At 35.0% G+C, this 21,206-nt stretch overlaps 2 protein-coding genes across 2 annotated transcripts in view; both read right to left on the bottom strand.

Moving 5' to 3' along the window:
- Positions 1-308: 308 nt before the first annotated feature.
- LOC306887174 (neurexophilin-1-like) lies at positions 309-998 on the bottom strand (the record flags this gene model as incomplete). Its single annotated transcript, XM_079444733.1, has 1 exon — positions 309-998. The coding sequence occupies one exon, from the start codon at positions 996-998 to the stop codon at positions 309-311; it is 690 nt and encodes a 229-aa protein (XP_079300859.1).
- Positions 999-10,214: 9,216 nt separating this feature from the next.
- Positions 10,215-21,206, bottom strand: part of LOC306887323 (thrombospondin type-1 domain-containing protein 7A-like) — a gene marked incomplete at both ends in the record, with an annotated part of 128,458 nt that continues 117,466 nt past the window's right edge. Inside the window, 9 exons of the mRNA XM_079444969.1 lie at positions 10,215-10,302; positions 12,319-12,406; positions 13,502-13,715; positions 14,822-14,904; positions 15,496-15,576; positions 16,739-16,912; positions 17,676-17,850; positions 18,936-19,081; positions 20,937-21,054. Of these exons, the coding sequence (XP_079301095.1) occupies positions 10,215-10,302; positions 12,319-12,406; positions 13,502-13,715; positions 14,822-14,904; positions 15,496-15,576; positions 16,739-16,912; positions 17,676-17,850; positions 18,936-19,081; positions 20,937-21,054 (1,167 nt within the window). The remainder of the gene's footprint in view (positions 10,303-12,318; positions 12,407-13,501; positions 13,716-14,821; positions 14,905-15,495; positions 15,577-16,738; positions 16,913-17,675; positions 17,851-18,935; positions 19,082-20,936; positions 21,055-21,206) is intronic.

The raw sequence follows: 21,206 nt of genomic DNA, 5'->3' as shown, positions 1-21,206 counted from the left end.
AATTAGTTAGATTTATCCCATTATTCTCCCCAAAATAGCCGTACAATCTTAAATGTATATACAGACATGCTTGTCTCAATAAATGCAGTTTATGGATTTTGTATGCATTTTCACTGACACTTGTTTTGTGATGTCAGTTGCATGAAAATGTCTTCCAAATTCCAGATTATTAGCTACTGTAATGAGTAAATCATAACAGAATATTCAATTAGTGAACTTTTCTTATTCCAGTTCAAAATGGAAACCTGCCCAATTATCTTAGAATAAAACGCATGTACAAATTTCTCTTTTATTACAAGACAAAATGATCATCCAAAAGGTAAGTATGGAGACTCGCTGTGGTAGTTATAGTCTGGACAGACTTTCTGCACCAGTTTGTAGTCCAAGCTATTGAAGTATATGTAGACACAGATGACTTTGAACGGTTTTGAGCAGAGCCAAGAAACATGGCTGTGAGTCTGATCCTGGTCGCAGCTATGAGACGGGTCGTACCAGCAGCGTGTGCTTTTGGTACCTCTCTCCATCCTCTCATGCTCCACCCTGCAGTTAAACATTCTCGACTCCACCGAGTGCAGAACGGTTTGAGCCACTGCGTCAAATTCCACCACTTTGCTCGGAGGAACCAGCCCTACGGAGACGTTTCCTCCTCCGGTGGTGTTGTATCGGAAATAAACGCTGAACGTTCCGTTGCCGTGATCCACGATCTTCCCAGCGATGAGCAGGTTGAGGCTCGTAGACTTCACTTTGCACTGGAAATCTCCCCAGCCGAACATCTTCTTAGCTTTTCCTCTTTTCACCGTGACCCGTTTCCTGGATTGTTGGGCAGACGGGTGTGTCTCCGTCAGGTTTGGAGCCCAGTCCCAAAGCTCCTGCTCGGGACATGGCTGGAGTTTGTCAGACAGGAGGGCTTGGTCGGCATCACGGACATCAGGACTTGACATGGGCAATGGGTCTGAAATAGCACATGGATACTTCACTGTCCTCTTAGGCCTGTCCATTTGCAGAGACCTTGCGGTCAGAGGAGTATTTCCTTTGGCATATCTGACCTGAGACAACAAAATGAGACGATGTAGTTTTACACACAAAAAAAGACAATGAAAAAAAACCCCCACCATATCAGAAGGACAAGATCTCCTTGACTTCACTTGAAATGATTTGACAGCAAATCTGTCATACAAGAGAGCTTTTATAAGTGAGCTCTTGGATCAATAACACAAATATGATAGTTTTTTTATAGTATGGTCACTTAATTAAAGTGCGGTTCACATCCAACTTCAGGGTCAGTGCAAAGTCAGTCCTGAAACAAATATGGAGATTCAAAAGGTGTCAGAGAGGTGCCTGTAATTGAATCTCAGCCATCAATATCAAATCAAAAATACCTACAGGAGAGTCAGGGAAAGATGGTCTGACTTAAGCTAAAAGTGTCCATATTAGATAGAATATATCTACAGTGGCATGCGAAAGTTTGGGAACCCCTTGCAGAATCTGTGAAAATGTGGATAATTTTACCAAAATAAGAGAGATCATACAAAATGCATGTTATTTTGTTATTTAGTACTGTCCTGAGTAAGATATTTTCCATAAAAGATGTTTACATATAGTCCACAAGACAAACAAATAGCTGAAATTATTAAAATAACCACATTCAAAAGTTTGGGAACCCTTGGTTCTTAATACTGTGTGTGGTTACCTGGATGATCTACGACTGTTTTTTTGTTTTGTGATGGTTGTTCATGAGTCTCTTGTTTGTTCTTAACAGTTAAACTGAGCACTGTTCTTCAGAAAAATCCTCCAGGTCCTGCAGAATCTTCAGTTTTCCAGCATCTTTTGCATATTTGAACCCTTTCCAGCAGTAACTGTATGATTTTGAGATCCACCTTTTCACGCTGAGGATGATTGAGGGACTCAAACACAACAATTAAAAAAGGTTCAAACATTCACTGATGTTCCTGAAAGAAAAACACGATGCATTAAGAGCCGGGCGTGAAAACTTTTTGAATTTGAAGATCAAGGTAAATTGTACTTCATTTGTCTTCCAGGAAACATGCAAGTATCTTCTGTCGCGTCAGAAGGGCAGTACTAAATGGAAAAATATGATATTTCAACAAAATAAGAACAATTTTGACATCTTCATCCTGTTCAAAAGTTTTCACCCCTGGCTCTTAATGCATCGTGTTTCCTTCAGGAGCATCAGTGAATGTTTGAACCTTTTTTAATTGTTGTGTTTGAGTCCCTCAATCATCCTCAGTGTGAAAAGGTGGATCTCAAAATCATACAGTTACTGCTGGAAAGGGTTCAAATATGCAAAAGATGCTGGAAAACTGAAGATTCTGCAGGACCTGGAGGATTTTTCTGAAGAACAGAGCTCAGTTGAACTGTTCAGAACAAACAAGGGACTCATGAACAACCATCACAAAACAAAAAAACAGTCGTAGATCATCCAGGTAACCACACACAGTATTAAGAACCAAGGGTTCCCAAACTTTTGAATGTGGTTATTTGAATAATTTCAGCTATTTTTTTGTCTTGTGGACTATATGTAAACATCTTTTATGGAAAATATCTTACTCAGGACAGTACTAAATAAAAAATAACATGCATTTTGTATGATCTCTCTTATTTTGGTAAAATTATCCACATTTTCTGCAAAGGGTTCCCAAACTGACAGACAGACAGACAGACAGACAGACAGACAGACAGATAGATCAAAAGTATGACATAACGATAGAATGACAGACAGACAGACAGACAGACAGATAGATCAAAAGTACGACATAACGATAGAATGACAGACAGACAGACAGACAGACAGACAGATCAAAAGTACGACATAACGATAGAATGACAGACAGAACAGACAGAAAGACAGATAGACAGATAGATAGATAGATAGATCATGACAAACACGTTCAGTAGGTGACAGCACAGAAAAAAAAAAACGATCTAATTCCAGCCCCCTGCAGTGATGAGTTAATGAGATAATTTAGGAAGATATAACAAAAACCTTTCATCTCATTCGCCTCATTTACATTTCAGAATTACTTTTTGTGATACACAATACAGTCAGATATGCTGTTTTAGTGCCATAATGCTGTGAAACATAATTAACTTCATTTGAAGACTGACAGTTTTCCCAAACAGCTCCGGGCAGGATTACGGCTTTCCGATGGCAGATTTACAGGAAGCTGGTTTAATGGATTAGGTCTCCGGCAGTTCCACACTGCCATCACACTCCAGCTATAAATAAGATCAAGGTGTTCCCAGCTCAGAGTTCATTCCCCAAAATGGAAATTTATGGAGTTGTAACATTCATAAACATGATTCAAAGCAGCCAGACGAGGTAATGCGTGTGAACAATAGCACCTTCATTTTGGATTAAAGTATGATGACGTATGATGGAATGCCAAGTAAACAGAATGGAACTTGTGCAGCAATCATTTGAATGATTCTTTTTTAGAATGATGAAAAAAATTCTTTTTTTTAAGTAATATCAAAACAGAACTTTTAAAGTTGGCTTACAGGTCAACGTAAATAAATAACAGTGGTGTTTAAATATATATAAATATAATATCATATATTTTAAAATATATCAAATTAAATATTTTGAATACTACTACTTTTACTTGAAATTTAAGTCTTTGTATTTAAAATGATTTTATGTATGTATATTATTAATGTGTTATTTTAATAATATATTATTTTTGAATTATATCAAATTAAATATTTTGAACACTAATGTTTTACTAGCAATTTAAAGTCTTTTTAATCTTATATATATATAAAATTTATATATAAACTATGATTTTTGATTATGATTATGCTATACGCATTTCTAAGGATCTGATCAGGTAGAAAGACCTGTACGTTTTCACTCTGTACAGTGCAGCCAGTCAGTCAAAAGAGGAATGAAATTCACCTGCAAGGATGAAATCATGACATACTGTAATTCATCTGAAACATTCCCAGAGGGAGATACCATCTCTGAAACCAGCGCTCTCCTAAACTTGAAAAAGAATCCATGATTGGGTTGAGAATATTAGTGAATAAATCAGTAAGTCATGATTTAACTCCATAGATCATGGTTAAAAACATAAACAGCACTGTAATCAGATGAAGGCAAAGTTACTGCAACACTGGAGCAATTCCATTGAACATATGATATGATGACTTATGATATCAACTCTTTTCACAGAATTCATATATTGGATCTTTATCTCCAGGGGTCAGACACTTAGTCACACTTATATATTTATATAAAAAAGCAATAATCCTTTTGAGGCTCGAGCACCACGTTGCCTCATTTCAATTAGAGACAAATCGATCTTCAGTCTGAGGTGTGAGCTGGACCTTATACAGAGAGAGGAGGACGCAGGACTGAAGAGACAGACGTCAAAAACAAAATACTACTTCTGGTTCTTCAGCTCACAAGGCTGAAATGTTGCATCATTAACAGTATATGATAAGTCCTATAAATGATAAACTGCAATTGGAAGCACAATATTTGAGACTGCAAATGTTCACAGTTTCTTATTCACAAAATGTTGTTTCATCTGAAAACATGATGGATAAAATTGCTGATATTTCTGAGCAGTATTGATCACTCCAGCGCAGTTTCCACATGGCAAGATGAACATTGATAACCAATACTGCATGTTCCTTCATATGATCTTCTTAACCAACCATTAAATTACTAAAGTATTGCTGACAGAAACTATAGACAGCAGCATGTACCTGCATCTACTTGTGTCTTGTAATGCAATCAAGATCCATCATTAATGATTATTATATAAATAGGAGGGATATTCTGTCGAGCTGGTTTCTACACATCAGACTGGTCTAATTTGACAATTTTATGGGGTTTCCGGGCACATCAGCTGGACAGTAGCACTATAAAAAAATATTTTTTGAAGCTGTAAATAAAAAAAGATGAACCATCTAAAGCCGGAAAATCATTAAATCTCATTAAACTTTATTGTTTGTTTTTGCGCCATCAAGATATCATGATTTGTGGTAAAGAATGTCAAGAATTCCTGTTGGAATTTCTTTTATAATTTAGAATCAGCTCTAAAGGATCCTAATGGGAATTTTGTAAAGATTCCATAACATAAAAAAAAAACTATTTCAATAAATGTTACATCTTCTAACTGTAGAAGAAAATCCAATATATACAAAAATATATGGTCACAGAATTTAGAGTGTAATTTAGAGCAATTTAGAGAAATATCTGATTTACAAAGGAATTATTTGACACCCACAACCCCAGTGTGACTGCCTTTAATAATAAGACATTGCAATAGCATAAAAAAAAAAAAAAAAAAAACATGCTGTAGAAATTCCATGTTCAATTTCAGCATTTGATATTAATAAGAATACCAGTGCTCACATATTAATATAATCCATCCTTCCTTCATAAAGCTCTCATAAACTGTGTTTCAGCCTTTGACCACATCTTATTTGATTCTTATAGGATTTGTAATTGATCCCATTAGGATCGGTTCTAAATTCCAATAGAAATCAAGTATATTCCGTAAGGATTTGAGTTGACTGCCTGTCGGTGTCTGCGGTTCTGAACATCAGACAGTGAAGTACATCAAAGAGCAAGTTCAACACCCACAGCAAAGATAAGTATAAGAATTGGTGATAAAATGTAAATGCACTTACATCATTAATGCAGAGGAGGATCACGAGACAAATCAAACTGCTCGCAATCATCATCATTTAGAAGGTTTCCGACTCTTGAACTTTCCTTGCAGCCGTTCTGATCCCTGTGAAATTCTCAATGGGATTCAGTGAAGTTCAGGAGAAGCTGATCTTCCTGATGCAAGGCTCTTCTCTGCTCTGCGGTCACTCAGCTCCATCTGACACTGACAGACGCTTGCTCGCATGAGGGAGGAACGCCTATGAACATCGACACAACCAATCCTATGACTATCATTAATAGAGTCATATCTGATTTCATACAGTGGATAAAAGATCAAGCACATTCATATTCACAAAATATGGAGATAGACAAGAAACATCATTCATACAGGTTTAATACACCAGTATTTATTACCTGTAGGTCATCAGAAAACATAAGCTGTACAAAAAAAAGACCTTGGTACTTTACAACATGACCATAATCAACAAAGATCAGCGAGACCACTTTGCAATGTACTAAACATTTCTGTGCAATAGAAAAGAAATGAATATGATTTAATATTGTTATTTACAAGTAAAACTAAAGGTAACCATTCATTTCACCAGCTGCTAGCAGGACGGCCGGGTGAAACGACTCTAATGTAGCAGCGTAAATGAATTAGGGGAAAATGAGGAAAATGAGTTGACCGATAAAAAGCATCTTCTATATTACTACTATTTGAATGGAAGCTTTCAGCAGGATTCATAGACTATCACATTTTAGGAATATAATATTCACGCTTTTTTTTTATATAAAAGGTCTTTAAATTCAAATTAAATCAAATTTCAAGAATACATACACTATTCTTCTTTTTCAATGCATTTTGTATTTTTTTAGAGGGAAGGAAGGGTAATGTGTAATCATTTGAAAGTAATTTATGGATTTATAAATTGAATACTGCTTAATCTGCTGAATGATACAAAATGATTTACTGTTTAGTGGCTTTGTAAGTTTGTTGCAAGTGCATGAGATAGCTCATACTTATGATGTCATAATATTATACATTAAAATATATATATATATATCAGATCCAACAAAAGTGCTACACAAGTACAATGAGCCCAGAAAGTAATTGCACACTTAAACCACACTTTATGTATGGATGTCTTTGCATTAGATAACAATATCAAAAGTAAATATATTTGCATTTTTGATGACTTTGTATACAGTACCACTTTTAATTAATTGCATTTTTATACAATACTCTCACAAGTTTTAAATAACACAGACATAAGCTGATAATGATACTGATATATTAAATAGTAACTGCTTAAAAGAGTCGTTCAGGAATCGGACTCACATTGTATATTTTTGATGCAGTATAAAATACCAATTCATAAGAGTCATTAGTTTGGGAATCGGGCTACACTGGATGCATCGTTTGTTTTTGATTCAGTATAAAATACGAGTTCATAAATGTAATTTGTTCAGAAATTAGACTATACTTGATGTGTCACATGAACTGGTTCTTTTTAGTTAATCAAAAACATCCAGTATAGTCCAATTCTCAAACAAATGAATCTTATGAACCAGTTCTTTTTAGTGAATCAAAAACATCAGATTTATTTGTTTGAGAATTGGACTGGATACATTGCACGTTTTTGCTTCACTAAAAAGAATCGGTTCATACGAGTCTGCTGCTCCGGGATCGGACTACAATGGTTGCATTATTTGTTTTTGGCAGTAGTGGCCTAATGGATAGAGAGTTGGACTTGTAACCTGAAGGTCGTGGGTTCGTATCTCGGGTCCGGCAGGGATTGTAGCTGGAGGAGTGAATAACAAACACTCTCTCCACCCTCAATACCACGACTGAGGTGAGACCCTGGAGCAAGGCACCGAACCCCCATCTGCTCCCCGGGCACCACAGCATTGGCTGCCTACTGCTCCGGGTGTGTGTTCACTACTGTGTGTACACTTGGATGGGTTAAATGCAGAACACAAATTCCGAGTATGGGTCACCATACTTGCCCCCCCCCCCTTTTTTTGATTCAATATAAAATACTGATTAGTTATTCAGTATAAAAATTATATATTTTTGTATATTATATATTTTTGATTCAGTACAAAATACTGATTCATCAGAGCTATTCATTCAGGATGCATCATATGTTTTTCGCATCTCGCTCAAAAATGACCAAAGAGTCTTGATATTTTTCCTTTTTAAAACTTGACTCTTCTGTAGTTATATCGTGTACTAAGACTGACGGAAAATGAACAGTTGCGATTTTCTAGGCCGATATGACCAGGAACTGAAAGTAGCGTCTGAAAGTATTCCCCAGCTAGGTAACTAGTTATGATATAGCTGGGGACTACTTTCAGGCGCTGCGTAATATCATTGCGCCTGCTGCACCCACGGTACGGCAGCAAAGTTCCTTGATTATTACGCCGGAATGACAGTATAGTTCCTAGCCATATCGGCCTAGAAAATCGCAACTGTTCATTTTCCATTAGTCTTAGTACACGATGTAACTACAGAAGAGTCAAGCTTTAAATTGGAAAAATATCAAGACTCTTTGGTCATTTTTGAGCGAGATGCTAATGGTCTAATCTGATTCAATGATCTATGCTAAGCTACGCTAAAAGCGCTACCGCCAGACCCGGAGATCTGCTGAATGGATTCGAAAACGGTAAAACTCAACAGTTTAACTCTAGGGGAGTTGGAAAATGAGCCTATTTTCAAAAAAAGTGGAGTGTTCCTTTAAGAGTCATTCATTTTGGGAATCAGACTACTCTGGACGTGCCGTATGAGTTTGATTCACTAAAATGAAGCTGCTCATAAGAAGCTCATGTGAGTGCAAAAAACACCATCAGAATAGTTTAGTACATTTTATCGCAGCATTGGTAGGAAAAGCATATGCGAAAAACGTAAACGGAAGTGAACATTAATCGTTTCCAGTATTTAAAAAAAATCCAACCAGTTCCCCATCTAATGCAATTACATTCAGACATATTAAAGTTTATCTTACGTGTCCAAATACTTTGTAGGGCCACTGTATTTTGCATGTCCACTGTCCTGTGAGAATTGGCAACAATTAGTAACAAAACTTCAGTATTTTGAATCAATAATAAGGCAGAAACTATCGGTCTTCCCATGAGACCCATTGTCTTGACATGTACTACATCATTCATGTAATTAGATACCAGACAGAGAATATGGGGCATAAACCCCCCAATAAAAAGTCATACTACTGTCACAACCACTTTTCCTCCTGTATATCGACCAGTTATTATAAAAATGTCTGAATGGAAAACTATAACAAAAAATACATATTTAAAGTCTGTTGAGCAGAAAAGACACATCATAGAAACTATACAATGCACAAATGAGTGAAAACAAAAGGACGTGAGGTCTTTAAAGAGTCATTTATTTTTACACTTTCTTTTTATCCCGTCTCACTGATGTGCTCCAGATTCATATTCGCTTGCCTTGAAGAATCGTTGCTTCTGAGACATCAATGGTTCAACGGCGAACGCTTTCCTTGCTGCACTAATATAGTGCAAAATAACACCTGGAATCAGAGTGGGACTTCCAGGAGAACATGATTTGTCTTGTTTTCACCTTCCATAGAAAGGCTGCATCTTCTGTGAGCAAATGTCATCCATGATATCTGAAGAGCCCAAGTTTCCTTTCACGTTCTCTACTGTGTGTGTTGTAGGTTTTGGCATTGTCTGTTCAATAGCTCCTTCCAAATAATGAATCCTCTCAGCTGGGAAGCACAAGTCGGAAGAAAGTTGTTCCAATAAGGTCCTGACCCGTCGTATAGTAGACCGCAGTTGCATAATTGACAAATACTTGTAAGAAACTGAATATAAACAAAGGCATGATCTCACAGCATGTGAAGATGTGTGTAAAGGCTCTTCCAGAACAAGAACATGAAGTAAAAATAAAGTATGAAAGTTTTTCTTTGCGGCTCTTGGATGTTTCTTCTTCCTCTATGTTGGATTCAAGCATTCAGGGTCCGGTATTTCAGATGTTTAGGCTTTTTTTATTTGGAGGACTATTTGGTTGAATCTCAAGAACATTCCTGGGTCATACTTCACCCCAAAATCAAATGGTAAAAAGGTAAGAAATTACATTTTTCATAAACAAAAAAATGAAGCCTAAGGTCTATTTGCATTGTGATATTTTAATGACAATTAAGCACATTTAACATATTGTAAACATTAAATAAGTATTAATACACCATGATATTTGTTGTATTGTCTTTAAATTATTAATTAAATTAAATTGTCTTTAATTAAATCAGTATGTCACTTCACTTTTTAAAAAAATTATTATGATTTAAATGAATAAAATATATATATATATATATAATGTATAAACATTTAGAAGAAAGTGGTTAATTTTCATAAATAATGCAATAATGTAATTTTCATAATTGTATAATGTACAAAGGTGCTAAAATAGGCTGTGTTTCATTTCATTACTTGTTTTTTCTTTTGAATTTGGGGTATAATGTGACCTGGATATGTTTTCGTGAGATTCAACCATTTGCTGATGATATTTTTCGTGAAGTTAATTTTCCGAGAAGGGCTACATGTCCACATCTCCGTCGTATGCCAGGGTCAGGGGTTTCAATCGATTATTATTTTGTCTTCGCTGAGGTTTCTTTGGCTTTTTGCTGAGGACAAAAGAATGATGCAGTTGTCACTCTCAAAACCTTGGATGTTTAACAGACTGTGTGTAGTTTATCTTATGAGAAAACACATTTTATATTACACAAACACAGTATATATTATATATGCATATGCATGTTATGACATATGATACAAAAATGAAATCATGAAATATGTGTAAAAAAAAAAACAAGACAATGAAAAATCATGATGATCGGTAATAGTTCAGTTATGACTTATGATGAAATATAATAGGTGCAAAATAATGTGTAAAGCAGTTGGACTTCATTAAAGACTGCACTGGCCTAATTGCAACATATAATCATTAAAAAAAGTTGCTGCTCCAAAACCTAGCGAGTTGCCCCCACAGGCAACATTTTCAGGCATAATAGATGCAAAGTCTGTTCCAAAATATGGGAAACATGATAATGCTGCCAATTGAAACGCCTCATTTGGGCAAAATCACATGTACCCATCACGGAGAACGCAATCTCAAAAATCATTACGACATATCAGTGAAAAAACAAAACAAAAAAGATGGACAAAGTGAGAGAAATGTTGATTATGAATCTTGATAAAATAAGTTTACTATAATTAAAAAGTAGGCTATTTGTGGACTAATCACTGAAATACTAAATACTATATTATATTACTATTTATGCTATTATTTACATTTTAATGTAATTTTTATATTTTGTTTTCATTTTTAAAAATGTTAATATAGTTTTAATATATATAATATATATTTATTTTTAATATAGGTTTATTTCATTTAGTTTTAGTTATTTTAATATTTCAACAAACTAAATAAAAATTGGAAACGTTGCAACTAGCAGAAATAAGACATATTTATTTATTTTGATACTTTATTTGTATTTCAGTTAACATTGATTTTGAGTAGTGTTAATTTTGTCAGCTTTTTAAAATTTAGTCTTAGTTTTAGCCCCGTGTCAAATATTGTTTTTTAATTTTTATCATATTTAGTCAGCCTATCCTGTTTTTTATTTAGTTCAAGTCTATGAATTTTAGTCTAGTTTTAGTCAATGAAAAAGTCCTATTTTTGTCATGCTGCAAAATGGTTCAACTGATAATCACAATTATTTTGACCAAAATTACAATCGCGAATTGTTGTCATTTGAGAACTCAACTCATACACATGGTTAAATTTACCTCTACTAGTTTCCTGATTTATTCAGTTATCGTATAAATGAAAACACTATGGTAAAACTCTCTCTCTATAAAGCAACCATGATTGCTAACAATTTTATAGTTGTGATCTATGTTTGGATTTTTAAGCTCTGACAAGGGGATTTAAACTCAACATCTGACAACCACAATAATGAAAATATGTCTATATATGGATATATAGAGTTTTTACATTTACAGTACATTTTGTCAACTATATTGCATGTTGATATACTGTAGTCAGAGTTGTCTTTACAATCGGAAAAAAAGTTTGTCAACAAATATTTTGTTCTATAGAGATGAACACTACTTTTGAGTCACTGTTTTTTAATGGTTTTAGTTTTAGCTACCGATAATAAGCCAGTATGTAGGCAGTAGGATCCAATGCAAGCTCACTAGGATTTGCAACAGAGCTATTTATAAATAAACCATAACTAAGCAGCCTACCCGGGCAGCTCTATGCATTTAGCATCAGAACGTAAGGCATAGACTGAAGTGGAGGCACGAGGCAGAGGGGGCTGAGATGTCAGGACATCAGGAGCCTGTTTCTCCAGTCTTTAACTGGCTCTTGACTCTTGACTTGGCTGCTGGCACTCAGGGCAGGTGTAGGTCAGCTCATGGGCATCTTGGCCCATCCATACCACCATACCGTTGGCAGAATCTGGCGTCCCGAGCGACCGCCGGATGGCACAGTAACTGCTGCTCATGACGGCGAGAGAGGCATGGATGAGGGTGGGATGCGAGTTAAAGAAAAACAGAACCAAACGAATGCATGGAGTGAATGAGAAAATAAAACGAGTGATGATGAAGCGAACGGAAAGGGTTGTCTTTCTTACCATGCGAGGTAAATCATTGACACTATAAATACCAGCAGGACAAAAACACCTGCCGCCACGCCGTACACCCACGTCTTCAGCTTTCCATCTAAAGAGGAGAAAGATATTTAGCATAGACCAACAAACAAGCAAAATGCATAAAAAGTTGAAATACTACAAAAGAGCCATTTAAAACAACTATAAAAGGATTAGATAAAAACTCCAAAATGTTCAGAAGCTTGTAATGGTATTCTCACAATTCACAACTTTTTTTTCTCTTGCTGAGTTTATATCTCACAATTGTAAATTCTAAACTATTGAGAGTCTATATTTGGCAAGTCTGACTTTTTCCTCTTAAAATTCATAGATTTTGCAATTCTGACTTTTTCATTGAATTGCACGTTTCTATCTTGCAGTTGTAAGTTCTAAACTACTAACTGAGTTTATGTCTTGGAGTTCTGACTTTTTTCTCTGAGCTCTTGAGTTCTGGCAATTATGGATTTTTTTACTTAGAATTCTCAGTTTAGATCTTGCAATTCTGACTTTTTTCATTTTTTCATCAAATTGCAAGTCTAAATTAACAAGGCTCTAAACTATTTCACAATTGTTAATTTTTTCCCTGAGCTCTGAGTTTACAATTTAAAATTGCAATATTTTATCCCACAGTTCTGACTTTTTTCCTCATAATTGGGAGTTTCTCTCTCTCACACCTAGTTTTTAAAAGCAATTAGTTTATAAAGTTAATAATTCCGAGTTTACATCTCAAAACTGTTAGAATACTCAGTTTAGATTTTGCAATTCTGACTTATTTCTTTGAGTTGCAAGTTTATATATCGCAGTTTCAAGTGTTAAACTAGTAATTGAGTATTAGTTTTTACGACAAGAGATAAAAATAAAAAAGGTTATTGTGACTTTTTCTGGCTTCTTTTTTCCTGAATTGCAATATGTAAACTCAGAATTCAGAGCACAAAAAAAAAAAAAGAGTCAGAATTGCAAGAAATAAACTCTGAATTTTTAGATAAAAAGTTTCAATTTCCAAAACAAGCTTCAATAAAAATGGATTCAGTGTTGATTGTTAAAAATTACTTTAAATGTGTTTGTTGAGTAATATAATTTCCTTAGAGAACTTTTTGACCTCTGAGCACAATTAAATAAAATATGTTTAAGAGAAACTGGACTAAAGAAATCGAAAAGAAACATTTACCTGGTCCAAAGGGTTGCAGGTACCAGGTGCGTCCGGTGCGGCCAGGCTGTACCGTGGTGGGCAGGGTGGGGTTGATGGCCCGGCTGGTCTTCACATCAGCTTTCTTATCCCCTGCGGTGGGGATTTCGAGCACAGGGATGGGCGTACACTGCTCCAGCATCCCTTCATCCGTCAGCACCTCAGTATAGCCCTCCTCGCACATACATACGCCCTCCTGCAGGGGGCAGAACAGGCACATAAATACGATCATGCTTTCTGCTTCCTCTCAAAGCTTGTGACCCAAATCAGTCCTAAAGCCAAGACATTTATGCACTCTCAGTTCTAAAAGGTCAATGTTTTTTGGTTAAATGCACCTGAAATAAGGTCTGTGGGTTAACACAAGCTCATTTTATTCTATGGTATGAAATACATGCAATACATTTCAGCTTTAACGGGTTTTTTGTTGTTGTTGTTGTTGCTAAATATGACCACAGACGTTGTCGGGGACATTACATGTCATCACACTGAACAGATAAATTAATCTACTCACTAGTTGCTTTCACAGCCTTGTTGCATTCATAACCACACTCTTGCAAACTTCCCAACATGGTAATTTTAAGTAAACACTGAACGAGCTGTTGGAGCTTAATGGTGGTGATGGTGAATTTGTGCAACTGTGGTGTAGTTCATTTATAGCCCAACTTTAGCTTTTTACTTCTGCTGACTGCATTTAGACTTCACAATTCATAAAAGTTGTGCTCATTTGTGAAGGTCATCTTATCATGAACAAAACTTGTAAGATTCATAAACCTTTGCTGGTCACAGAGATCATTTTTTACAATAATACAATAGCCAGTGGAAAAATCCTGTTGGGTTTTTGTCGAAGGAACCAGTGTGATGTTAACTTCTGGGTTGGCCTACAAAAACACATCATCCCTGCAGCACTCCATTGACCAAGAAAATAAATGTAAATCTCTAGTGAAAAGAGAACATTCACACACTTTTTTGTTAATGTGCAAATTTGGGATAAAATTATCCCAAAAAGCATGCACACTTCAAAAATCGACTAGAAGTGTTTGTATTATTTGTGCAGCCATGATTTTGTATGCACTAATTCTTTTCTTTAAATGATAAAAATTGGTGCTGCAAACACATAAAAAAACTAATTGAGCATGCTTCAGAAATATAGACCAATTGCATCCAAAAATAAAACAAAAGTACAGCTTATGACCATGATTTTCTGTTGCATTCATTATGATAATTGCAGCTGGAGCAACTGTCTGCAGTTACAGACTCTCAGGCTCAAAATTGCATTAATCCCACAATCCTCTTGTGTCTTACCTCTGAGCAAAATGACTGTGGTTTGTCACAAGGTGGATCACATGACTGGTCCGTCCCTGGCAGTAGCGCTGGAGGGCATCCACCTGGAAGAAATAACATTTTCAAGCTTTCGACAACAACTCGGCTTGGAAGAAATTAATCAGTCAATCAAAAATGTGCATACATACAATATGTGCTAGAAAATTGGCACCTTTTGCACAATACATATTACAGTATATACTGCATACTGTGAGTAGATGCTGGTAGTCTCCTATGTTCTTTTGTGTGTCATGATAATATACTCCATCTAAAACCACTGTATTTAAAAGAAAACTCTGATAATTCATTTTTTAAATTATTATGCATGCAGCTTTCATGAGCTCATTTATTCAGAAGCAACAAAAATTCATTTGTCACACCACAGGACCATTAAACATGACCTTGTGAAGGCAAAAAGGCATGTAAAAGTGGTGAAAAACATACAAAAAATACCAACAGGACCTAAGATGCACTCATTGCTTTATGCTGTGTGTACATGCATATACATTTTAACCTGAAATCTTGAAATTGATAAAAAAAAAATTATAGACATGCATTATGTATCAATGACCCATAAGCAAAGTGGCTCTGATGGTTTTTATCGGTATGTGTTATTCCTTGTTGGCTGCTTATTCATATGACGTAAAGTACAGCACCTGTGACGTTTATTCCATCCGAGCGCTGACACCAGATCAGCTGAGGATTGCCCATCCACTGGTAATCATAACACTCCCCACCTAGATGGAAATTAATAGAGTAAATATACAGTACATTCTGCAGCCGTACACTTTTAGGCAGCTGTAGAGAGACTCGATAAGGGTGTTTTCATTCAATCTTATTTAAAAGTAGCAAACTATGAAACAAGTGCGTGGTTGACGGTAGCCATTGACTTCCATAGTATGGAAAAAAATACTATGGCTACTGTCAACTGTTTGGTTGCCAACATTCTTCAAAATTTCTTCTTTTGTATTTGACGGAAGAAAAAAAAAAAACAGGTTTGCAACAAGTGGATTGTGAATAAATGACGACACAACTTTCATTTTTGGGTGAACTATCCCTTTAAAAGAGAATGAATTTGTACAGTAAATCAAGCCGAAGACATCCAACTGCATTTCATGTAAAATTCTTAAATACATGCACATTAATATATACATGCCCTTGTGAAAAAGTATGCTTAATTGTATTTAATGTGCACTTATAGTGCACTTTAAATCTTAGATATATATTTGAAAACTGTACTTGCAGATAATATAAAATGCACTTTTAAGTGCATTTACAGAGTACACTTTCTTGACTATATTTTGATCAGTACATATTACACAGTACGTATTTAAAATTCTTATATTTTAATTGTTTCGTTGTGCTTTAAAGTAATACACTTATTTTGATGTGTTGACTAAACCTACTAAATGTAAAGTATTTGATTGCAATTTTAACTGTAGTTTGTTCTTTGATATTACATTTAAAGTTAACATTTTCAATGTATTAAATTGCAACATCATTATAAATGTGTGATTATAAATATATTTAAATAAATGACACAAATTTCAGTAATGACATTAAAGTATATTTTAGTTTTGCATAAATGCTTCAGGTAATTATGAAATTACAGAGATGTACTAAGATCCTACTTAAGTGGATCAAAAAAACTCTTATGTTCAAATAATTGCATTTAATATAAATTTAAACTATAATCATGTAATTACAATTAATATGCAATTAAGCATATTTTATTTCCATAACAAGTACTCTTTTTAAAAGCATGCCCAAGTGTATATGTTTTCGCGAAGATGGTGCCACTATAAAACAAATGAAAATTCTTAAAACTGTGCATGTTGAATAAAATCAAAGTAAAGCGGAGTCTTTATGCAAATGAGAGAGGAGGAGCATGAGTCTCACTGCTGCAGGGCCGGGTCTGCCACTCCTGATCGGGGCACTGAGCGATGTTCTCCGGCTCCTGCGCGATGACGGCACGTGAACGGACTTGCACCGGACTGAAGTCCAAACGCTGGCCCTTCACACACACACTCTGACACGGGCTCCAGTCGGACCACTCCATCAGGTAACAGTCACCTGAACAGATCAACACGAGAGCTGAGCTGCCTGATAACCGACTCACTTCAGCATGATAACAACAGAAGCGTTGGGGAAGCTGTGAAGCTCTAATTTGACATGGAATAATTCACTTATAATTTAAAACAGTTCAAATGTAGTCATATCTACAATTTTAAGAATGTTATCTACAATAGAAAATATAAAAAAAGCTGGGGATTACATTGAAGCTATTTAAGGGAATAATGTGTTTAGATTATATATTTTAAAATAATTATCAGATTTATATATATAAAACCATCAGCCACACTACCAGTTAAAAGTTTTTGAACAATACGATTTTTAATGTTTTTTAAAGAATTCTCTTCTGCTCACCAAGCCTGCATTTATTTGATCCAAAATACAGGAAAAGCAGTAATATTGTGAAATATTTTTACTATTTAAAATAACTGCTAAAAATTCAGCTTTGAAATCACAAGAATACATTACATTTTAAAATATATTCAAATAGAAAACAGTTATTTTAAATAGTAAAAATATATATCGAAATGTAACTGTTTCTGTTGTACTTTGGATCAAATAAAAGCAGGCTTGATGAACAGAAGAGACTTATAAAAAAAAAAAAAACAATAAAAAAATCTTACTCTTCAAAAACCTTTGACTGGTAGTGTATTTGTTCAATATTATATAGATTTTATATTCAGAATAAAACAGAAAATCTATAGTGTTGCTGGGGTTTTTCAATGAGTATTTTTTGCTGTTTGTCCCAATAGCAGTGTGTTACCAGGGCAGGGTAAGGTGCAGGTCTCCTCCAGAACAATATTGGTATCTCCGTCGATGGCCTGCTCCAATCCAGCACAGAGCTCTTCCTCTACAATGCTGCTCTTCCCATCTCCGGAGCCGTCTGATACAAAGCACGACAGGTTCCGGAAACGCAGGCCCACCCCACACACCACCTCCTACAACACACACACACACACACACAGGTTCAGATGTGAGCACCGAGCAGTCATAAACACTTCCTAAATCCAAAGATCAAAAGCAAGATTGAAATGGAGGAGGATCAGAGAGAATAATAGAAGAGAAGACGAGGTTGACAGCGAGATTGGAAAACAAGGTGTTGGAAGAGCGTGGAGTTCCAGCGCGGGTCGTTAACGTATTCAGAGCGTGTGCCATTGGGCGATTGAGGTGTTTAGCTCCAACCATTGTTCTGTTGTACAATACAGTTCAATAAACACTAAAACCTTTCAATTTCATGAGTCACAAATGGAGATTAGTAAAAAAAAAAGCAAAAGATTAAATTATAAACTTATTATATATTAGGGATGTACACAACTTTTCAAGAGTAATAAAAAAAAAAACCTTTTATTGAGCAATGATGCATTAACTTGATCAAAAAGGACATTTAAGACATTAATAATAGAATTTATTTTAATATTATTAATTTCTATCCTAAATATTCATATTTTGAATCTTATATTCTTCAAAGAATCCTGAACAAATGTGTCATTTCCACAAAAATATTAAACAGCACAACTGTTTTTAACATTGATTATAATAATAAATGTCTCTTGAGCAGCAAATCAGAATATTAGAATGATTTCTGAAGATCAGAAGACTGGAGTACTGATGCTGAAAATACAGCTTTGATCCCAGGAACAAATTACATTTTAAAATATATTCAAATAGAAAACAGTTATTTTAAATAGTAATAATATTTCACAATTTTGCTGTTTTTACTGTATTTTTTTATCAAATTAATGCAATCTTGGTGAGCGGAACAAATCTCGACCCCAAACCTATGAACGTGGTACTATTGTGAACCTTAGTGTGGATAGTTTGACATTGACATTTTGTCTTTTAGAAACAAATCATGAATTGTGAAATATAGACTTGACCTAGAACCTTTGAAAGTCTGAGTTCACCAAACTTGGAATGTTTTCTTTGAACATGAATGCATTTCTGTGATGAAGTTTCAGTGCTTGATGAACTCTGATCTGTGAATTTACATTCAGCTGTTTGATCTATAAGAACTGAAAAAGACCTCGACACGGCACTCGGACCACGGGCCGTATTGCCATCTGTAGCAGGGTCTCACAGGACACGGCTTCCACTGCTCCATCTGAGACGGACACGGCCTGCCGTCCCCCTGAGACGCCTCAACCACCGTCCGTCTGCGCCACATCTTCCCTGAGGAATTGAGACACAAGACAGAGAAATGAGTTTGAGCTTCAATACCACAGAGAGCAATACAATTTAAAGAAACAGCTGACCTCAAAAATCTTGTTCTGTACCACAGTAAAAATATGGTAATATGACTTTTTATGTAGTTATATATACTTCACAATTATATTATATCATCTTTTTTTCCGCAATACATTTACAAGAGATTTTTCACAATACCTTGCAAAGGTTTGGGGTCAATATGATTTTTTTTTTTTAATGCTTTTAAAAGAAGGCTCTTTCATCAAAAATACAGTAAAAAAAAATTGAAATATTATTACAATTTAACATAACATTATTTATTTGAATAGATGTTAAAATGTAATTTATTGCTGTGATGCGCATCTGAATTTTCAGCATCATTACTCTAGTCTTCAGTGTCACATGATCCTTCAGAAATTATTCTAATATGCAGATTTGCTGCTCAAGAAACATTTCTGATTATTATCAATGTTGAAAATAGTTTTGCTGCTTTTGTGGAATCCATATACCTTTTTTTTTGCAAGGTTCTTGGATGAATTGAAAGTTCAGAAGAACAATATTATTTGAAATATAAATCTTTTGTAACATTACAAATGTTATTAATATCACTTTTGAAAAACGTATCGCATCCTTGCTGAATAAAATTAGAAATTTCTTTAAAAAAAAAAAATAAAATAAATAAAAAACTTGCAGATCCCAAACTTTTGAATGATAGTGAACATTACGAGAGTGAAAAATAAAGTCACAAAAGTTTAGATTTTTTGGAGTGAAATATGACCTGATCCTATTTTTGACAGATTTGGTGCACACACACACACACACACACACGCACACACACACGCACACACACACACACACACACACACACACACACACACACACACACACACACACACACACACTCATCTTTCTGTTTCTAGCTCAAGGCACGGCAGTCTCAGATAACTCTCTAGCTCATCCCACATGTGTTTAGCATAAAACTGCACACAATGCACCGCCTTCTGTCTCACTTTGCTTTTTCTGCCTTATCTTGGAATTGTTTGGCAGGCAGACTGTCAGTTTCTATCTAGCACTGCTTCCATCTGTTTTCATCGTACAGTACCTTTTCAAAGCCCACCATTTCATCTCATGTTTCCCATCCTAGCTCTATTCTCCTATGCTGTCTTTTTTCTCAGTTTTACAGCCTACCTAGTCTCAAACAGGTGAGCATTGCACTAGCAACACCAAGACCATTGTTTTGCTTTGTTTTTCTTTACTTTAAAGTTGCACTTAAGTTGGAAAATTTGATTTTGAGCTTGCTATTTTGATGTGTTTTCCAATTTTGTGTGTAATATATTGGGCTGAGATAGTAAGATTTTTTTTTTTAAAGAAATTAATCATTTTATTCGGCAAGGATGCATTAAATTGATCAAAAGTCACAGTAAAGATAATTATAGTATTACAACATATTTCTATTTAAAATAAATGCTATTATTTTGAACTTTCTATTCATTAACAAAATCATGTATCATGGTTTCCACAAAAATATGAAGCAGCACGACTGTTTTGATAATAATAATAATAGTAAATGTGTCTTGAGCAGCAAATCAGTATATTATAATGATTTCTGAAGGATCACGTGACACTGAAGACTGCAAATTCAGCTTTGCATCACAGGAATGTTAATTAACATTGAAAATGGCAATATTATTTCACAATATTACTGGGTTTTATGTATTTTGATCAAATAAATGCAGCCTTAAAAAAATCTAACTGTGCCCAAACTTTTGAATGTGTGTATCTGACAATTACAAATATATTTCATACAGCAGTAAGAAGTCATATATTTGTCCATTTTTACCTTCAAAGCCACAGGTCTGTGAGCAGTCTGACCATGCTGACCAATCAGAGAGCTGGCAGTTGATTGGACACTCCACAGTACAGGAAGCATTCATCTGCCATTTCTTCTCTAAGCGCAGCTGCGGGGAAAAATAATAAGACAGATAGAAATAAGAAAGAAATAAGCATTCATGAAAAAAAGGTCATTCCAAAGAAGAAACATCCGAGAACCAAAGACTTCAACAAAAGTGATGATATGATCTGATTCTTTTTAAAGCTGATATATTAAATA

This window comes from Barbus barbus, assembly GCF_936440315.1.
Source record: "Barbus barbus genome assembly, chromosome: 21".
Classification (NCBI taxonomy): domain Eukaryota; kingdom Metazoa; phylum Chordata; class Actinopteri; order Cypriniformes; family Cyprinidae; genus Barbus; species Barbus barbus.
This window is presented reverse-complemented; position numbering and strand designations above follow the sequence as displayed.